At 40.9% G+C, this 19468-nt stretch overlaps 1 protein-coding gene across 10 annotated transcripts in view; it reads right to left on the reverse strand.

The window, feature by feature from the left end:
• tcf12 (transcription factor 12) overlaps positions 1-19468 on the reverse strand; it is an 84563-nt gene that overhangs the window by 36383 nt on the left and 28712 nt on the right. For all 10 annotated transcript variants that reach the window (XM_056395193.1, XM_056395099.1, XM_056395795.1 and 7 more), the window contains exons 6-7: positions 2549-2610; positions 106-241 (exon numbers count right to left, since the gene is read on the reverse strand). In XM_056395193.1, the coding sequence (XP_056251168.1) occupies positions 106-241; positions 2549-2610 (198 nt within the window). The remainder of the gene's footprint in view (positions 1-105; positions 242-2548; positions 2611-19468) is intronic.

The raw sequence follows: 19468 nt of genomic DNA on the forward strand, positions 1-19468 counted from the left end.
GGATCAATTCATGAGGAAAAACTAGAGAAAAAGATTAAAAGAAAACTAGACAATCTTTTTTAGGACGTTTTGTGTCAACACTGTTGAGATTGAGATGGAACTGACCGATGGGCGGAGGATCTTGTAGAGGACGTCTTCTGGGATTGGCCGTAGTGAAGGAGTAGAACGGAGCAGCTGACTTCCCTGATGTAGTCACTGACTGACCAGGACTCGCCAACCCAATGTCTGACCTTACAGAAGACTGAAAGAGAAAACAAACATACAGATGCTTAAACGACAAGAAATTAAAAACCTCAGAGTCAGCCAGCAATTCCAGGACCCATCAACTACATTTTTAAGTTGTCTCTATTTGTATTATGCAATCTACATTGAACTTAAGAACAGTTTTGTCCTAAATAATATGGCTAAAGCATGCAAGCATTTACAGTGCGTTCACTTTAAATAGTAAATATCACAATATCTTTATAAAAACATTACATTATAAAAATTAAAACTTGATAAAACATAAAATGAAACCAAAAATAGTTTTTAGAGTAACATATTGCATATTAGGTGATATGTTATATACATATTCTGCATCACAGGACAGACGGTGTCAGCCTTTGAAATCTCGCCACGTCCTCCTATCACCAATATCTATTTGACCTCTACAACCCCAACTAACTGGGTTAAGAGGCCAATTAAGAGCTTGGTCTAATTAGAGTAATCGGCTGCAGACCCGCAGAGCAGGGATCATGTGAGCGATGTGTAGTAGTTGGCTCAAAAACCTCACGTGCCCTCTTAAAATCTCCATTACAGGCTGAGGATTGACACAGTAACCACTGAGACCTTTCCAGCAGATGTTCTTCAGTTAACAGCTCACATCAAATATCAGAATGGGGGAAAAATGTGACCTCAGTGACTTTGACGGTGGCGTGACTGTTGGTGCCAGACAGTGGCTGGTTTGAGTATTTCTGAAAACAAAAAACATCCAATGAGCATCAGTTTTGTGGATGAAAACGCCTTGTTGAGGAGAAAGGTCGGAGGAGAATGGTCAGACTGGTTGGAGCTGACTCAGGTAACTGAGATAACCACTGTATACAACAGTGGTGAGAAAAAACGCTTCTCAAAATCCACAACACGTTGAACCTTGAGGCAGATGAGCTACAACAGCAAAAGCCCATGTCAGTTTCTACTCCAACAACTAGAAATCTGAGGCGGCAGAGGGAAAAGGCTCTCCAACACTGGACTGTTGAGGACTGAGAGAAACGTAGCCTGGTCTGATGAATCTGGGTTTCTGCTGATGCACACTGATGTCTCCTTTATACAAGCTATTCAAGCAGGAACCATTAAAGAGTCATGCAAGTTTGGATGCCTGACTGTCTCTGACCTGGACTGTGAACACCTCTGAATTAGTTTTATCTCCCAATAATGACTTTGTGAGGGCTGCTGCATCTCATTCTGAGGAAGACGGTCAGTCATACAAGAATCAGAAAATGTAAATCTTGCAGAATAAATACTAGTTTGAAACCTTTACAGCTCAAGATTGTACAAATTTCCATATTGTGTGCAGAGGATTCAGACCTGAAATGTTAAAATCTTTTGCAGGTCATGTGAAGTGCACCCGAGCACTGACAGTCACAACTGAGTGAATAGGAAAATCTGATCCAACCATGCCAAGGCCCTCTCTGCCTCAGAAGTCACATGCCATGACGGGCAATTTGTAGGTCATGGTGTACAGTAGTAGCCACATGGCTACCTGCCATATGGCAAGTAGATCATGAGATCAATTGTCTTATTCAATCATTAGGCTCAACCAGTTGACAAAAGACACAATGAAATGTTCTAGGGCTGAATAGCAGGCTATGAATCAATAGTGTTATTGGGTAAAATCAGATTGAAAATAAAGTCTTCCTGTTTCTGTTCTGAGAGTATCCACAACCTCAGATCTCCACAGCTGCCTGTCTGCACAAAACATTAAGAAAGGGTCTTTCTTAATTTGTCTCTGTATCTCATCAAAAGTGTCTGACTATCATGATTATTCAGTGTCATGTTAGAAGATTCGTTCACACTGAAGCTTAGACAGGAATAAAGAGATTTAAAATTCATCCAACCTTGATTAAATAAAACCATGGATTCCCTTTTTGAAACCAGTGGAAGAGGGGCAATGTATAATATCTTTTTTAAGTTGGAGAAAGCATGACTAAACAACGTTTATTACCCAAGAGTGAAATTTCAGGGATAAATTCATGTTTCCCATCTTTCTACCTGGGACAAAGGTTAATGTGGAGAGGTGGGTGTACAAGCTGTCAAAATAAAAACTGGCGACATAATACCTCTGGTCTGTTGAGCTTTTACTGCTCACTCTAAATGTACAGATGTGTTTGGCGCTCTTTCTGACTACCTACAACAATTTAGAAAAACTAGTTTGACTTGTTTTCAAGAGAACCCTTGTTATTGGGGAACATACTGATATAGAAGCTGATATATGGTATCAAAACTGTATATAGCTCTACTTTGATAGACGCTTTGGGAGCAAAATGAACTTTACAGCTGTTTAGAGACTCACCTGGCAGCCAGATGCTCCAGGATCCCTCCCGTAGCCAAGAAATGAAGCCCTCTCTGATTTACCTGTAAAAACACAAAGGTCAGTTATAATCACTGTTAGCCTTCATCAAACGTGGGCATACACACAGACTATTACCTAATAGTAGACTACATACAGTATCCTGACTCCTTTGATTTGGTTCTTTATCAGAACCATGCCACTGCAAATTTATGACTTTTTAACATTATTCAGGTGAGGGTCGAGCTAACGTAGTGTGGTGTTTGGACGAAGCACGCGTCACCCTCGCGTTGCACACCAGTAAAGTGACAGACAGGCCCAGTAAAGTCTTTATGGATTTTTTGACTGTCTATCGACAAGATTTCTTCCAGTTGTTCCCGATGGCCAGTCTGACCATGACAGACAAGTCTGTTATCAACGTGTGTGTGTTTGTGTGAGAGGGAGAGAGAGAGAGAGAATGAGAGGGGGGCAAGGATGGGCTGAGGTGAGCTGCATGCATGATGTCTTCACAGAGGCATATTAAGAAAAACTGAAAGCTTTACAAGCAGAGACTGACTGAAGGTGCAGAGTATTGAGATACGTTGTGCTTAATAGTTTCTCTTTTTAGGCAACATCAGTGCAAACAATACACAGTTCTATGTTCTCCAATATACTGACGTCTAATAACAACACATAACATGCAAATGTAGTGGGAAAAAAATTAGAAAAGACCAGTCTGATAAAAATAGCACTTATGGCCTTGACCTTGTATATCATCCACAGTTTATAAATCAGGCTATTCAGTTAAGAGGTATGCAAAGCTGTCTACCTATTGTATCAAATATATCAAGACATAGCTGCCAAGTCTGATTTCTTACATTGTAATTTCTTCAAGAATATCACGTCCTATCTCTGTGTACAGTTGGATTATAACAGTCCCACATGCAAGTGTGATTATAAAACCCTCTTGTTTGTGAGCTTTTTCATTACCAAATTCACACCACACAAACATACACATATTTGTTGGACTTTAATATACACAAACATGAACAAGGTGAGTTTCACAGGCTGCTGGAAAATAAAGATTTCTACTCTGGGACAAGGGCAGGAGTGTTATTTTCTGTTTTTCTTTCTTTACTACAGTAATAAAGTACTATTGGCAAATCTTAGAGGTGCTGTGCCTTTTACTGAGTTAAACAGCTCACTTTTATTCGTTTTCTTTCACTTTTATCCACCTTCAACTTTGATATTATCTGATGCTTGCTGGAAGCAAAGAGGGAAAGAGGAGAAGGAGGGATAGATCAGTGGATGGAGGAATTCACTGACTGACTGACTGATATTTATTCGATATATTTCACTGTCTTGCAGTGAACTGTCTAGCCTACGTGAGCTTTTAAAACAATCAACCCACATTAACTCAGACCTCCATCAGTGCATTTCATAGAAATGGGACTCCCTCAGGACCTGTTACTATGTGCTAAGAACTAAATGAACTACTTGATAGACATAGAGTCATTTAGACAAAAACCAAAGCCAAAAACTAAACCTGCGGTTCTGTAAAGTGGTGTTATGTGTCGCAGAGTTTTCAGTATGGAGAGTATGTTTTCAGTGAATTAATTACTGATAGCGATAACTGTCAGAGTCCTTTTATCAGTGTCACATCCAGTGTGCACACCTCAAAGGAAAGCTCCCAAGTACCCATCAGGAGAAAAATAAAACTTACAGCACACCACACGCATGAATCATACACATCACAATATCCAAACTCAGCAGTTTTACTCCCCTGGAAAAACAAACAAACAAACAAATGAGAGCTCCTAGGGGAGAATGATGAATAACTTTAACAGCATCGTACATTATTTTTGTCAGACTTCCAAATATTACAAGCACAGACACAAGCATGGAACTAAATTCTGTTTACCCTGGGGAAGAGGTAATTTCTTTTGTGAGTTCAAAACTTGCATAGCCTGGATCTTTTGTTACACAATGACTGATCTCAACATTGCTTTCACGAGCGCAGGTGAGCAGAGGCACATCTAAGAGAATTCACTTGTGCTTATCCGAGCAGTCCTGCAGGAGACAGTTGTTCTGCATCTGTGCAGACTGTCTCTAGAGACCAAAGAAATCTGAGGAAATCAGGCAGGATGGTTTAACTGGCAAAGCTGCTTCTCTTGTAACAATAATGTGATACAGTTCTGAGCCATCGCTCCTGCAAAAGGAAATAGGATTAAGTTGTCGACTACCACCAACGTTCACTATCATGGCAGGATGATGAAACCTCTTCTGACAGGGATTTTTAATTTCTTTATTGTCTGTCTAATATCTGAAGGTGGTTTAGTGAAATTCATTTTCGTTCCTAAAAGGTCTTCTGAGGAAAGGTCTGGTCAAGTGCAAGAGTTAAATATTCATTGGCAGCATGTGTTTTGTCACACACACTGTGTCTGATGTGAATAATTGATGCTCACTGTTAGAGTTTCAGGGCTCACCAGGGCAGACAGATGTGTTTGTGAAAACAATGTCTCAGTCCGCACTATGACACAGAGAAGCAGCCTCACAGCTCCCCAAAAACTGTGGATCCTGGCAAAACAAAGTGTACTAAGTTGCTCCATCAACAGTGTAGCCCAGACTTCGAATACACAGGAATACACAGTATAACCAAGGAATCGCTGTGAAAACTATCTTGTGTAAACATTTACTGCATTTGTAAGCAACAAGATGCTGCCATTTTATTGGTAATGAGTCCACAAGGACACTGCTTGTTACAACGGGAAAATGCTAGTGCAAAATGAGCGGCCTCTTTGGCGTCATCTTGGGCAACATGAAGATCCAAGTGTTATTTTCTCTAAAACTAAGTACATTATGATATATTAATAGACCACATCATGAAACTGTAAACCACCCTGATCTGTGATAGTGAGGAGTGCCAGAAAATGTAAACATGAAAAGCAAAGCTACAACTTAATGTCCCTTTTCCTCCATTAAGAAGTTTTCAACAATGTGTTGTTTAACTTGCTTCTTTTGTTCAAGCTTTGAACGAGTCTAAAACCTCTGTTACATGCCTTTCCTTTTGTCTCCCACTGTGCATAAATCTCTGCATGAACACACAATAGAGACGAAATGTAATAAAATAATCTTTTTATTCTTTTAAAGACTGGTAAACTATGTTCTTGGACTGAAACTGGTCTGGATTTGCTGAATCCGAGAAAGCTCCAAGCATTGTCATTTTACATTTGACAGACAGAATTGGTTCAGGGGGCAGGAATACCTCACATTTTCAAATTAGAATTGAAAGAAGCATTAGCTCAGTTTACGACTGTCCATTCAGTGTCGTTAGAAGAGCAGATCAACACCAGTGTATTACTACAATTTGAAAGAAGCTGTCTTTAAACATGACAGCAGCCTATTTTTTCACACTGAACGGTTCCCCGTCCGCATGAAGGGAAGGAAAGGTGTTCTTGGTGGTGCATACATTTTTGTACAATGCTTCTCAAAGATAGTTGGTTTATTTTCAGTGTATTTACCTTGAAATGCAGTTAGACAAAAATTAGGTTTTCCTTATTATTTTGATTTTCTGTAGATTAGAAGCAGATGAAACAATAACCAAGTTCATAAGTTTAGTATACAAGATCAAGACCCCCCTCATACATGAACAGGTTCCTTAGTTCATTTCAACTGTCCTGCCTTATGCCACATGTGCAACAGAGTTTAAATCCCTTTGTAGCCTCTTAAACTTTACAACAACCCGAGAGCAACTTTGCAACTTCTAGTTATAAAAGACTCTGTAATATTTACAGTTTGCGACTGCATAGCTGAATTGCTATTCAAATTTCAGGAGAATGCATATCTGTGATGTTGAAGTAAAGTAGAACAAAGTGATATATCAAGGAGAACAGTATTGCTGGGTCGGCCAGTTCTACAGCCAGGGGCCTAAATTAGCTGAATAAACTATACCCTTATCACACAGTGACAAAATCTCCTGTCTGACGCACAAATACAGCATCTCATTTTCAGGAAAATAGGTCACTGTAATAATGCCCCACCCCCCCACCCAAAAAAAAAAAAAAAAAAACTAAAAACAAGCTGTTAATTTTTAAGTTCCCTGCATGAAGTTTTTAAGTTTGAAACACTAGTTTACAAATCAAAAACCATAAGAGGAACCAATTCATCAATTTCACATGAGCTACAGGCCTGGTATTAGCAATGCTTTGTTTTCCTTCCTCTGAGCAGGCCTGCGTGATCACAGCCTCACAACAAGAGCAACACTAATATTGTTATTATTATTTCTTGGGTAAGCCAGAGCTACACAGGACTAACCTTGTGTTTGAAGTTTTGTTTGTGTGTGTGTGTGTGTGTGTGTGTGTGTGTGTGTGTGTGTGTGTGTGTGTGTGTGTGTGTGTGTGTCACAGGCCCACAAATGAGTCTAAAGTGCAGTGATTGATAGGAAGCAAAATTCATTATCTTAAAACATCACAGATGCAGGAGACACAAAATGTGAAAAGCAACATGAGTAAAGCGGCGTAATTACTGCAATCACCATCAATAACATGAATTTAAATATGCAGACTGCCATCACACAGTATATCCCCAAAGCAATAAAAAAAACATTCTCATGAGCAAAAAAAATTCCATCAATTCTGATTAAAATATTCTGTGAAGCTGCTCATTAGCATATCACTCTGAGGCGTGAAGGTGCAACTATGATCGTCAAGCATTTTGCTGCACAACAAAATCTTTCTGTTTACAGAATGTGTCCGAGCAGACAAAAGTGAGGGAAAAAGTTGAAAATATTTTCGCGGCAAAAAAAAAGTCATTTGCAGCAAGCTGTCTCAAACCAGCCAGCTAAAACTGCTCATCAGCCATTTATAGTAGTCAAAACCTAAAATCCTGCAGCCATGAGACCAACTAGAAAAAGCATTTACCATCTGCAATCTCCCAAAAAGTTTACAAATTGATGAGAGTGAAAAAATATCTAAATTCAAACTATTCAATTCCCTGAGTCAAAACACTACAAAAGCATTTTTGACGGTAGCTTTGGGTCTTCTTGTCTATATTTGTATGAGCTTTGCACGTTCAATAGTGTAATGAATGACAGGATCAGTCAAGCTGGACAGGGAGCATCTATGGACAGATATCGTGAAGTCATTACATAGATTTTAAAAGCATTCAATCATTGCAATAAGGACTTTGACATATGCGTTGTGAAGACACTTTGTTGAGGCTTCAACAGTACGTTTCAGATGTCAGTACATAAATGATAATGCCACTGTAAAGTCCTTGGCGGAGTAAGGCAGATAAATCTTAATAATTTGCCTCCTAGAGATGGTGTCATCTCTGCCCAGTTTCTGCTAAATATAGCACATTCTATTACAACTGGAGTTCAACTGTTGCTTCGTCAGATCCAAGAGTCTTTCTGCCTCATGATTTCTGTCTTTGGCTGTTTCCATACTCCAGGCTGCTGTCATGTGCCTTTTATCAGGAGAGGCTTGTTTCAACACATTCTGCCATACAGCCCAAATTTTTACAAGTGTTACACTGATATCTTATTCTTCTGCCAAGGTCTCTCAGTGCAGCCAAGGAAGTGCACAGTTTTGCCAGTTATCCTTTAGGTCCTCCTTCTCTTTGCATGGTTGCTCAGTTCAGTCGGGATGAGCACCTCCAGGTCTCCAGTTCCACATTTTCGTATTTCCTAATGATGAATCCTGCTGTGTTCTTGCAACACCTTGTGTTACACTGATATACACTGATACCACCGTCCCACACAGCCATTATCCCGCCTGCCATTGCACAGCGACACTCCCAAGGATGGGGGTTAGGGGCTTTGCTCAAAGAGAACTTGACAGATCTAATTGAAATAAGGCTTGTTTCTCTTTCACTAACCCAGATGTTCTCTACGGTTGCATAAGTTTAAACCAGCAACCTTACAGATGTGAGTTTGACCTCAAGCTGCTCCAAATTGCATTCTACGCTGTTTATTCTGCAACAACCACAGTCTAAAATACGAGTGGTGTCAGACCACATGATTGATTGGGAGTGACATTTTTTTTAGTGATCGTCCTCAAAACAACATTAACACCAAAATGCTTTGGCTGAACAAAGTGGACTCACTCACTCCAAACATACACAGCACCCCACACACCTCTTCACCAAGCACTGCTACACCCCGTCAATTACAATACACTATATATATACAATATACACATATACATTCAAGTGCCAGCAATACTTTTACTGTGACGCATTCTCTAACTTAATTAATGAACTCTAATTTTTGGAAAGGAAAAGGATTTCCATGTAAGAATAGTGTTTGTTCACATCAGTTGTAATTCTACAATAACTGAATAATTTAGACTATTGCGTAATCATTTAACACAGAGCTCACAAGTTAAAAAGCAATGTGTTTGGCTAGCTTTGGCTAGTTAAATTAATGAAAATAAAATATTTTACTGGACTAGCCTGATCATTTAAAATTAAGCAAAGAAAGAGAAATTCTTAATCAAATTCTGACTTTGTATAATTAGAAAATTTAGCTGATATTTTATTGATTGAAGGTCAACCTCAGTTACCTATATGCTGAGCTAGTGAAGTGAATAAACAACATTAGGGTGCTGAAATCCTGTTGAAGGAAAAGGTGAGCTGGCTTTCATAGTCATTCACAGTGTGCCTCCTTATTGATCACGGGGCTGCAGTACAGCACAGCATGGCACTGCGTGGAGCCCCTTTATTTTAATAATGTGAGAGGTAGTGACCTAAGCATCTCCAGGGATCAATTCAAAACCCTTGCCATAAAAACAGCCAATTAGTGAGCGTGCTTCACTGCCTCTCCGATGCATTCCAAGAGCCTCTGTTTTTCCATCCAGAAAACGAGTCCATTTTTCTTGCTCCAAGGAAAGCCAAGACCATGAAAACAAACACATAATACAGGATGAAGAAATGTTGTTAATGTAGAAAACGAATGAACTTATCACACGCCAGCTCACTTGTTTTTTTTTTTTCTCTGAGCACGCATGTGTTTGCTGTTGGTGTCCGTGTGTCTTTGCTCATGTTCCCATGTGATGAATTCAATGGCACCCAACCACAAAACATTATTCCTATCAAGTTAATAGACCATTTCTTATTGTCGGACCCCTGGCTCGACTAATTCATGGCAAAAAAAAAAAAGTTTCTTATGAAATTTTTACAATCTCTATTGGAAGCTCCAATATTTAAATGCTGTTAAATGGCTTTGTTGTTTTTCTTTTTAATTCCACAAAAAGGAATGGACTCGGGTCTAGATTCTCAGACAATTGAATAATAAACTGGCAACATAATACTCTACCCTATGTAAAGTCAGGTTTTAGTCTCTGTGGACACCTTGGAAGTAAAATTAGACAGGCTCTGTAGTTACTAATACACTCCTCTGGCAACAAGAGATGGCACTTGGACAGATGAACACTTTCTCTAAAAATGCCTCCTTTTGTTTCCTTCTCTCAAGAGTTTGTGTACAACCATCCTGTCAAAGCAGCCTGGTGTTTCCACCAGGTTGTATCTGACAGTAAATAAAAGCTCGCTTGGTTAGAGGTTAGGTCCGTGCGGATGAAGAAACAGGAAAAGGAGGTAGTGCAACAAATCAGCTTCCTCCGCGGCTGGGGGAAGAAGACGGCCCCTCTACAGTCTCTCTACAGCCCAGCATTAGGAACAACAGTAGAAACATGATGGAGCCACTAAACACTACGGAAACATGCCTCCCTTGCCCTGAGCTCAACATCAATTTCTGCATGCAGCCTTGTCAGCAGTGACATTATTCAAAACAGCAAGAGCAAATGTTAATGAGTTCTTATTTGCATATTTATTTTTTTTCTTTGTTGAAATGTCACTGATTATTACGTACTATGATGATAAATGCATCTGCTCATGGAGCCTGATGTGTAATTAGCCATTAGTTGGAATGAATAGATCAATTAAAGGCGAGGGACCAGGATTAAGAGAAATCAAACCAGGAGGAATGCAGGAATGAGAAACAAAATAACACATTTAGCTTTAGGGGGTACCTCCATCGCTTTTACACTAGGCTAGAAATCCTGAAAGGGTTTACTAATCAAGAAAATATTCTCAGCAAGATGAAACATATCCCTCGTTTTATGGCACATTTTTAGCCCTGAAGTATGACTTTCAATATCAGGAGCTGCTTCCCATCGCACTAGCTAAACAGTTTATTTTCTCCTAAAAATCCACCTCGGTGTGAGAGATATGTGGATTTCCTGATTGTATTTATTCCTTCCCCAGATAATCAGGTGCCATGGCTCGGTCTATTTAAATTTTTTCTAAATCGGTAAAAAGGAAAAAGGGGAGGTGGACAGGGGAAAATGTTTTCGCTTGGCCTTTGCCTTTTTCCGAGCCCAACTATTCTCCTGCCAGTGCTTGTTATTCACAAATGAGGAAAAAAATGCATTACTGCAGACCAGATGGGAACATTCCACATGACCAAACCAATCAATCACCTTGGTGGGACGCAGGTGTGACACAGCCGTGCAGCAACACACCATTTCACAGTCTATCAGGCACAAACACATGGTCACCAATCAATGGCACCCTGAGGACCCATGAGGAGGGGTGCTTCTACGCAGCCTCACTGGTTCATGGCTGATGACTTCATAATCACACATCCATTCTCTCAGAGGAGAAAGGCGATGAGCTCCCTAATAACGTCTCCCACCATGTGAACACCAACACTGTAATGGATGCTGCTCTGGTAGGAGCAGTAACGTGTTCCCCTGCATCACACATTCACATGTGAGCTCCCCGCCATCGTCCCTGTCGAGATTGCTAGAGCGCCGTCCGGGGGAACAAGAGCACATTTAACAAGCTGGAGAAATGTCCCCCAGTTGGATATTAGAATTAAGTCAGGGTGTAACATCAAAGTATGTGTTGATGTTTGGTATTAGATGCCAAACAACTGTTGAACAGTGAAACAACAGAGAGCCGAGGTGAAGGACAAGGAAGGATACACACATGGGCTAGGAATGCTGGTCCAGCTCCAAGCACTGGGGGCATATTTCCTTACACAGAAAACCCCTGCAAACCCTAAGCAGTCTTCGGTCTAAGAACACAAGCCTGCACTAAATAAAACACAAAAAAAAGCCTGAAGGGGATAGATCTTTTAATGAGTGATCTCTGGGAGGATGGCATTGTATGTGGGCATAAACTGTAGCAGCCATTTAAGAGACATTTTTATTTTTATTTTTAGCTGACAAAAAAAAGTACGTTCCCACCTCCATATTCCTGGCAGTAAAGAAACAGTCTCACAGAGCCGTGCTTCTCTCGACACTTCCCACACTTCCCACTCCCAGGGCTGTGCCAGCGCAGGAGAAAATGTCAGGCATTGTCAAGTGGGAGTAAAGGCGAAACTAATGTTTACATTTTATTAACCAATCACGATCCAGCACAGTCCGAAAGAGAGGAGTGCAACATTATCTGGTGTTTTGTTTGCCAGCACACCCAGCATGGACACAGGACGCCTGGACAAGAAGTTGTGACTGTGGAAAAAATGGAGGAGGGAGTTAGAGAGGAGCGGTGAGCAAGAGAATTAACCAGCAACTGTATGCCAGGATGTTTGTGGCATCTCAACCAGGAATCAACCTTTGATGTATTTTCAAATGAGTGGCTTTCAGTTTACAGCGTTTAAGTGTAGAGCATTCACCTACAACCTGACTTGAGTTAGAGTTACTTGGTTTCGAGAAAAAGAAAGGAAGGAGGGCTAAAATGAATTACCTAACCCAAACCCCATCTGTGCCCAACCTGGGTTCAAACAACAATTCTACTGGAGGAGTTTTACCCAAATCAACCCTGAAGTTGATCCCCTTTGTGATTAATACAAGCAGACCACTGCATTCTTAATGAACAGTCTGTGCTCAGCATGGTCGCCGCCATCTCTCATCTCCATAAATGTGAACTTGGATACTGCTCTGTATATATCAAGCAAGTGCTTCTATCCGCCAATAAGGTGCCTCCTTCTTGAAAAGACAAGGTGCACGGTGGATGATCTTAGGTAACTTAAGAACTTAAACTTAAGTTTTAAAGTTTAAGTTCAAGGCAACATCTCTAAATTCAAAAAGCACTGAAGTCAACGCCAACACCGCAAAATGCATCACTGTTCATTTTTATTTAGAGATCACCTGAGACCATGCCATCCACATTAATACTGAGTCACATACACACTGGCATTGTTGGTGTTTACAGTTTTATACAGTATGTTCAGCTTTCTTTACTCAGTGCTGTCAGCAAAGCAACATCAAGTGCTAAATTCAGCAATGGTTAATTGTTCCACTAACAGTATTTTTTCTGAATGAATCATTTCCTCTTTAGCTTTGCCCTCATATTAAATGATCTCTAACATCCTTCTTGGCATCAACTGAAGGCAGCATGAGGCAAGAAAGAAACGAGAGAACAGAGGGGGAGGGGAAGAGCAAGAGAGCGGATAAAGAAAGATGTAAGATATACAAAAAGGCAAATAAGCACAATCGGTCTTAGTTACAGAATGTGGATTTATCAAAACTTCTATTCAGACTTTCTTTTTTTTTAAACAGAATTTGACTCTTTGTGTTGTGCAAACATCTGCAAACATGTATATACAATTGTGCACAAGTATCTTGAGGCCATATAACCATCAAAGCTGCCCGTCCTCGGCATTGCTAATTCAACATGCATCACAAGCATTCTCTCACATAAAGCGCAGTGAAGTGACTGAAACGAGCTACATGAAGACACCTTATAAATACAGTCATGGAGCTCTGACCCCTGCAGCTGCTTCCTACAGACTCGTGTCATCGTATTTTGGCCATGCCCAAGCTCTTCTTTCCTCTTTAGAGTTACAGCCCTCCGGGCCTACTGAGACTACAGCTGATCCTGTGCAGCTGGACAGCATCACCAGTCGCATGCTGGGGGCCAGGGCCTAAGGAAGACAAGGAAGGGGCCGGGCAGGGCCAAGATGGACTGAGAGAAGCATGAGGGCGGGGACGGCTGGGATGAGTGGGGAGATGTGGGCGGCATGGGGAAGGAGAAAAGGGATTTGCGCCCTTTCAGCTCGTCTTCAGCTCTTCATGCTCGACTGACCGCAGTAATAGATAAGCACACCCTGCAGCTCTGCATAATGACTGGCTACATCCGCTAAACTGTACTGCACCACATCTCCTCGTCTTTCTTTTCTCTGCTTTCTGCTCTTGTCATATATAGAGCGGATATATACATTTTGCATGTATCACTGTAAATAAAGTGGTTCCTGCAAAACAACTGTTGGAGATAATACTGTATTCAGCTCTTACCCTGAGAGCTAGCAATATATTGTACGTGTGAATGTACTATACATGTGTGTGTATGGGTGTGAATGACAGTGTGGGGAGAGGGAGCAGCACTGGCAGCACCTGTGACCCACACTGCAATGGAAACTGATTGCACACCTGAACAGCACCTGGCCACAATCACAGTCTGGGTCTGAGGAGGGTCTCCCATGGGACCGAGCATTAGCACATGACACCTGCCCCAGTAAAAACACACTGGGGATGCCAGTGTGACGTGGGATTTGACACTTCACAAAAAGCCTTGAGGAACAATTAGAAATGAGAAAAGGGAAGGACTGGAAGAGATTACTTCCCCCAATGTAATACACAATGGCGAATGGTTGTATAATGTCTTTTTTTTGTATCTTAAAATATTTTTCACTGACACCGAAACAACTTAAAAGGAAAGCAAAGGTAACTGCACCATCAAACCCTTACTGAATGCTGACATGATGAAAATCTTGGGTACCAGCAACTTATTACCTTCCCTCTGGCTTGTGGCTTTTACCAATGGCTTTTTTCCCAGATGTATTGCTGGCAACAGAAAAAGATTGAATGAAGGCAGTATCTGTTTCAGCTTGTTATCAGAAGTTATTTGTTATTAAAGCTGAAAAAAGTTCTTAGCAAAAAAGGCAACACAAACCCAAAAAGAACGTAATGCAAAAATGCTGCATATTGCAAGTCCTATTAACATAATACACTGTTAACAACTGGTCATGATTGTTTTTCTATTTTATTATGCAGTCACTTGGGACAATTTATGCCAACAAATGGAACTGAGCGAGCAAATTATTTTAAACAAACAAGGTCAGAGATTATTTGATTGCTTTAGTCCCTGAAATTAGTTTTAAATTCTCACTGAGGCCCTCATGATATCGAGCTCTAAGGTTTCTCAGATTACGGTGACAAGTCTATCATTTATTACAGACCACAAAGCAAATATATTAGTCTCTGAAGTAATGTGTTACTGGACCCTTCAAGTGACATGTTACTTTTGCATCTCAAAAGCCAAATCAATCATTAACCCTGTATGAGCTTCAGAATTTCATAACGGCAAATTAATCAGTGATTGATCAATGAAGTTCTTAGAAATTGCGAGAGCAAGTTCAAAGAGGGAGTCTTCACTTGTAGTACAGTCTGAAAAACATTTCAGTAGCCTCACTTGATTGTTTGTTCGTTCTGTGTTGCTGTTAAGTTGTTTGTTCCTGTGAACAAAAAATAAACAGAACAACAAAACATTTTAATAAGTGGTTGTCAAAAAGAAATCTGCTGCGTACTACAGTCTCCCCAGCTCTGGGAAAACTTTGTCTCTGGGAAGCAAAAACATATTTTATGTGTTAAGCATTAGTACTGTGTGGTCCACACTTTTTCTTATTGGGCTTGCATAATTAATTCCAATAGTAACAGAAAACTCCAAGTGACTGATGGAAATACAGACTAAGGCAATACAGCTTTAATAGAAAAAATAAGAGAAAGTATCTCATCATTACTTATGATGTTCTGTGTATGTGGAGTCTTTGAAGTTGGCAATACAGAGACAAAACAGGACAGCTACACAACCGCTCGCTCACACATTACAGTCATGTGTATGTCGATGGGCTGGGAGCAAGATGCATGCGGCTCTGTGCGTGTGTTGATGAAGGCATTAAGCTGATTAGCTTTTATGCAGGGCTAAAGCTGTATGAGTAATATGCATGAAGCACACCAGAGAAACGTGAGTGTGGAATTACAACTCAGCAGTTGTGATATCATGTCCTCAGGCACATGGCTGGAAAAAACTGATGCAAAGCAGTCAATGCAACAGTTACGCAGTGACAGCCAACATGAAACCCAATTTTGTTTTAAAAATATCCAAAGGAAAAGGTTGAAAATGTTCGAGAGCAAGAGATAGATAAGGAGTGATCTTTTAAAGCGCCTTTTCCACTGGTCAAAAAACCTGCCAACCCATTGGGCTTTTGTCGGCAATGGAAAAGGGTGCAATAAGTATCCACACTCAAATGACACTGCAGTAGACACGGCTATTTATGGGCTCTGGCTCCGATCGGCGCTGGTGTAAGCACAACACCCCGATGAACATGCTAATTTTTGCCCCTTTTGCTTCTGTAACGTCTTTCAGATCACACAGACACTGTAGACAGACCTGTCACCTGTCCAGCAGGGTGCTGTTTAGCCAGAAACACTGCGGCTGCACTGCATTTGGAGACGAAAGAGTGAGCTCCAGCCCCAAAGTATGTTTTAAAAACTCCAACACTTTACAGGAGCACCACGCCAGGGATGAGATGTGACAGATCTGTTTTACCAGTTTGCACGGCAGCGAGCAGCTCACTGTTTCTCCACTGCGTCTGTGCTCTGTAGGCAGTTGTGTGTGTCCTCAGTCCAAACAGAAAAGCAAACTGTAATGGCAGTGGAAAAGGAGTCGATCGGCTTTTATTAGTGGGTTAACCCGCATTTAAAAACCTGCTTATGCCTGCTCATTTCGGTGGCAAGGGGTGACATTACCCCTATTTTCCTCTATTCCAATAAAAGCATGCAAACTGTGACCACTGACAGCTGTAGATAGCAACGACCCTGTTTTGCTAATCAGCACAGTAACTTTAAAGTATTATCTGAGGATAGGTCAAAGAATCAAAAGGCTCTTTACACTTAGTGGAAAACAAGAGCAGTCCATTAAGTAAATAATGACAAAAAAGCAAACATCAAGCATCCTATACGCACAGACACACACACACACACACACACACACACACACACACACACACACAAACACACAGACACACACACAAACACAAACACACACACACACAGACACAGACATAGACATAGACACAGACACACACACACACACACACACAGACACACACACACACACACACACACACACACACACACACACACACACACACACACACACACACACACACACACACAGAGACATCCACAATCCCAATATAGCGTGAAATAAAGGAGCAGAGTGCAGCTCCCTCAGTTGTTACTCATCGCCTGTGGTAATTGCCCAGATTGTTTGAAATCAACCTCCCCCACTGACTTCCCCTCAATGAGCCGACACCACAAGACAAAATCTCAGCAGGTAATTAGATCTAACCATCCCTTGTCAGGGCTATGAACTGTTGGCTATCACTGTGGCTAAACAATCAGAACAACTGAATGAGAGCCAACCCTCCATTACAAGACCTGCAGAAGACTTCAAGTCAAGCATTACTACATACAGAGAAAGAAGTGAGGTTCAGTGAATTACACCCATTGAACTCATCAGCTGCACAGGTACATGAGACAACCGCGATTAACGACTGTGTAAGTTTAAGAAGATAAATGTGTAATCTTAGGATAGTTAGAGGATAAAAGATTTTTGCGTTAGAGCCTTGTATTACAGCATGGGAGGCGACAAGCTTTTATGAACCGAGTCTGGTCTCAGAATTACCCAAACCACCAGAAGCTGGTTCAATGTGCCGTACAATGTAACTGACAAGGCTGTCAGGAGTCACGCAGGAGCTCAGTGTGAGGCAGCTGCTCTGTAGGCGCACAGGACTGTGTTTTAACTAGGTGAAGGAGTGAAAAATGAATTTCTCACAATCTTACATAACACGTGTTGAAGAAAAAGACTTTAATAAAAAATATTTATAAAAACAAAAAATATCTACAGATGATAAAAACGAGGAACCATATGCACATGACAGATGAAAGGAACCAGTAACATGCAAGTTCAATATTCAGCCTAAACTGGCGACTTGAAAATTTTTGAATTTCGGGAACAGTCCTACCAGCACTGTATTATTTCCTCTTGTGATACTTCACCTTGATACTCTGGCACCAAATATCCATATCTTTAATTAAAACATGTAGACGCTCTAAATGGACTCTAATATGACTTAGCAGAGTCACTACTTCATGCCGCCTCATGAACCATGATAAACTTACGGTGAAGAAGAAGAGAAACTGACAGGGGGAATATAGCAAGGAAAGCGGGAGGAAACAAATCACAGAGGCGATTCTTTCAAGTCGAGAGGCTGTGCCCTCCTCAGCTTTTATAACACTCATGGCATAAATAAAATCAATAAAGACAATGTGACATTAAGGCCCCACACATGCACGCACACACACACACACACACACACACACACACACACACACACACACACACTGCCAACCCAGCGCTGTGTCCACAGCCAGGAGAGAGCAGGTCTTTCACTGTCACACACAGACACACACCCGGGCATAAACACACGCAGGCTTCATGACGAGGAGTGTATCGTACCATCGTTATCATGTGTAACATATTGTGATAGTATCGAGTTACTCTGTGATTCCCACCCTCAACCAGTGCCACAGTGTTTTTGTAACTAAATTGACATTGACATACTTATGTGCACCAGGGTAAATGAACCATCCATCATACAGTCTAACTTTTTCCAACTGTTGTAATTCATTTTTAAGTAGATGTTTGGCATATCTGTGTGACAATCACTACTATCAATACTGTCTGTCAGGCCATAGGAATCACTAGAATGATATGTCAGCAGACTGTCCGAGTTTAGCCTCTTTAAACGCATGTGACCAGCGGTTGAGTCAATGGGACTCACATGGCTGAGACTTAAAAAGTTTGTCTATAGCACAATAGCATGAACAATGTGGCTGCCACCTGTCGGGCAGCATGCAGTGGATGACGTGCAGGTTAGTAAGAGGATTGTAGCACAAGAGGGTGGGGCTAAGATGCAAGTGAAGCCCAGACCAGCTGATAGATAGTCTGCCCTAACATGGGGGCCAGCCCCCGGGGAGAACAGTCATCGTTAAGCAGTCAGTGGCTCCCCGGCATTCAACCGAAACCCTCATTCTTCAGCTTCAAACTCCCACACGCTTTTCTAGTCAGACTGGGACCGCTTCATTTCAGAGGTCTGTTCTAGTTCTGTTTGAAATCACTTGTTAGAGGTTCGTGTTACTGGAAAAAGACAAAGTGGCTTTTCTTTACACAACAAAGGACTGTAAATCAGCTTATTTTTCCGTTGTTGCAAGTTTATATATAAAACAAAGCTGCAATATTCAATTCATATGTCATGTCATTTACCAAATACACAATAAGCCACCCTCTACAGCTAACTAATACACACTGTGACTGTATACTATAACTTCTCTTTGACTCCTTGACATCCATAGAACCTATGGCGGGCATTTTCTAATCAAAATGTATCTCAACAGGCTATGTTTATTTGGTAACTACATACAAGCTGACATGATTAATGTTTTTCATTATCTCCCTGCATAAAAAGAATTCCTGCTCACTGTGAACCATGCCATTCTGAGTACATTTAAAAATGTTGACAGTATACTAAGTATTGTTAATATACAAGAATACACTGCGCCTCACATTGCATATAGTCCCACAGTCAAAGATTATTCGTGCATTAGTGCAAAACTAAACAGTGAATCCATGTGGTCCAGTGTTTTTGTAATCAGGTATGGTTACAGTATGGGTTGTGGCTCACAGGAATGTTTTACCAGAACAAAGGTCCACTGTTCCAGTGTGTTTCAAGAGGATACATCATCAAAGGCAGATACACCAATGAAGAAGTTTACATCTCTGAGGTAGCAAAGTAGGAGTTGATTTGAATGTCTTTTA

The sequence above is a fragment of the Seriola aureovittata genome, chromosome 1 (genome assembly GCF_021018895.1).
Source record: "Seriola aureovittata isolate HTS-2021-v1 ecotype China chromosome 1, ASM2101889v1, whole genome shotgun sequence".
Taxonomy (NCBI): Eukaryota; Metazoa; Chordata; class Actinopteri; order Carangiformes; family Carangidae; genus Seriola; species Seriola aureovittata.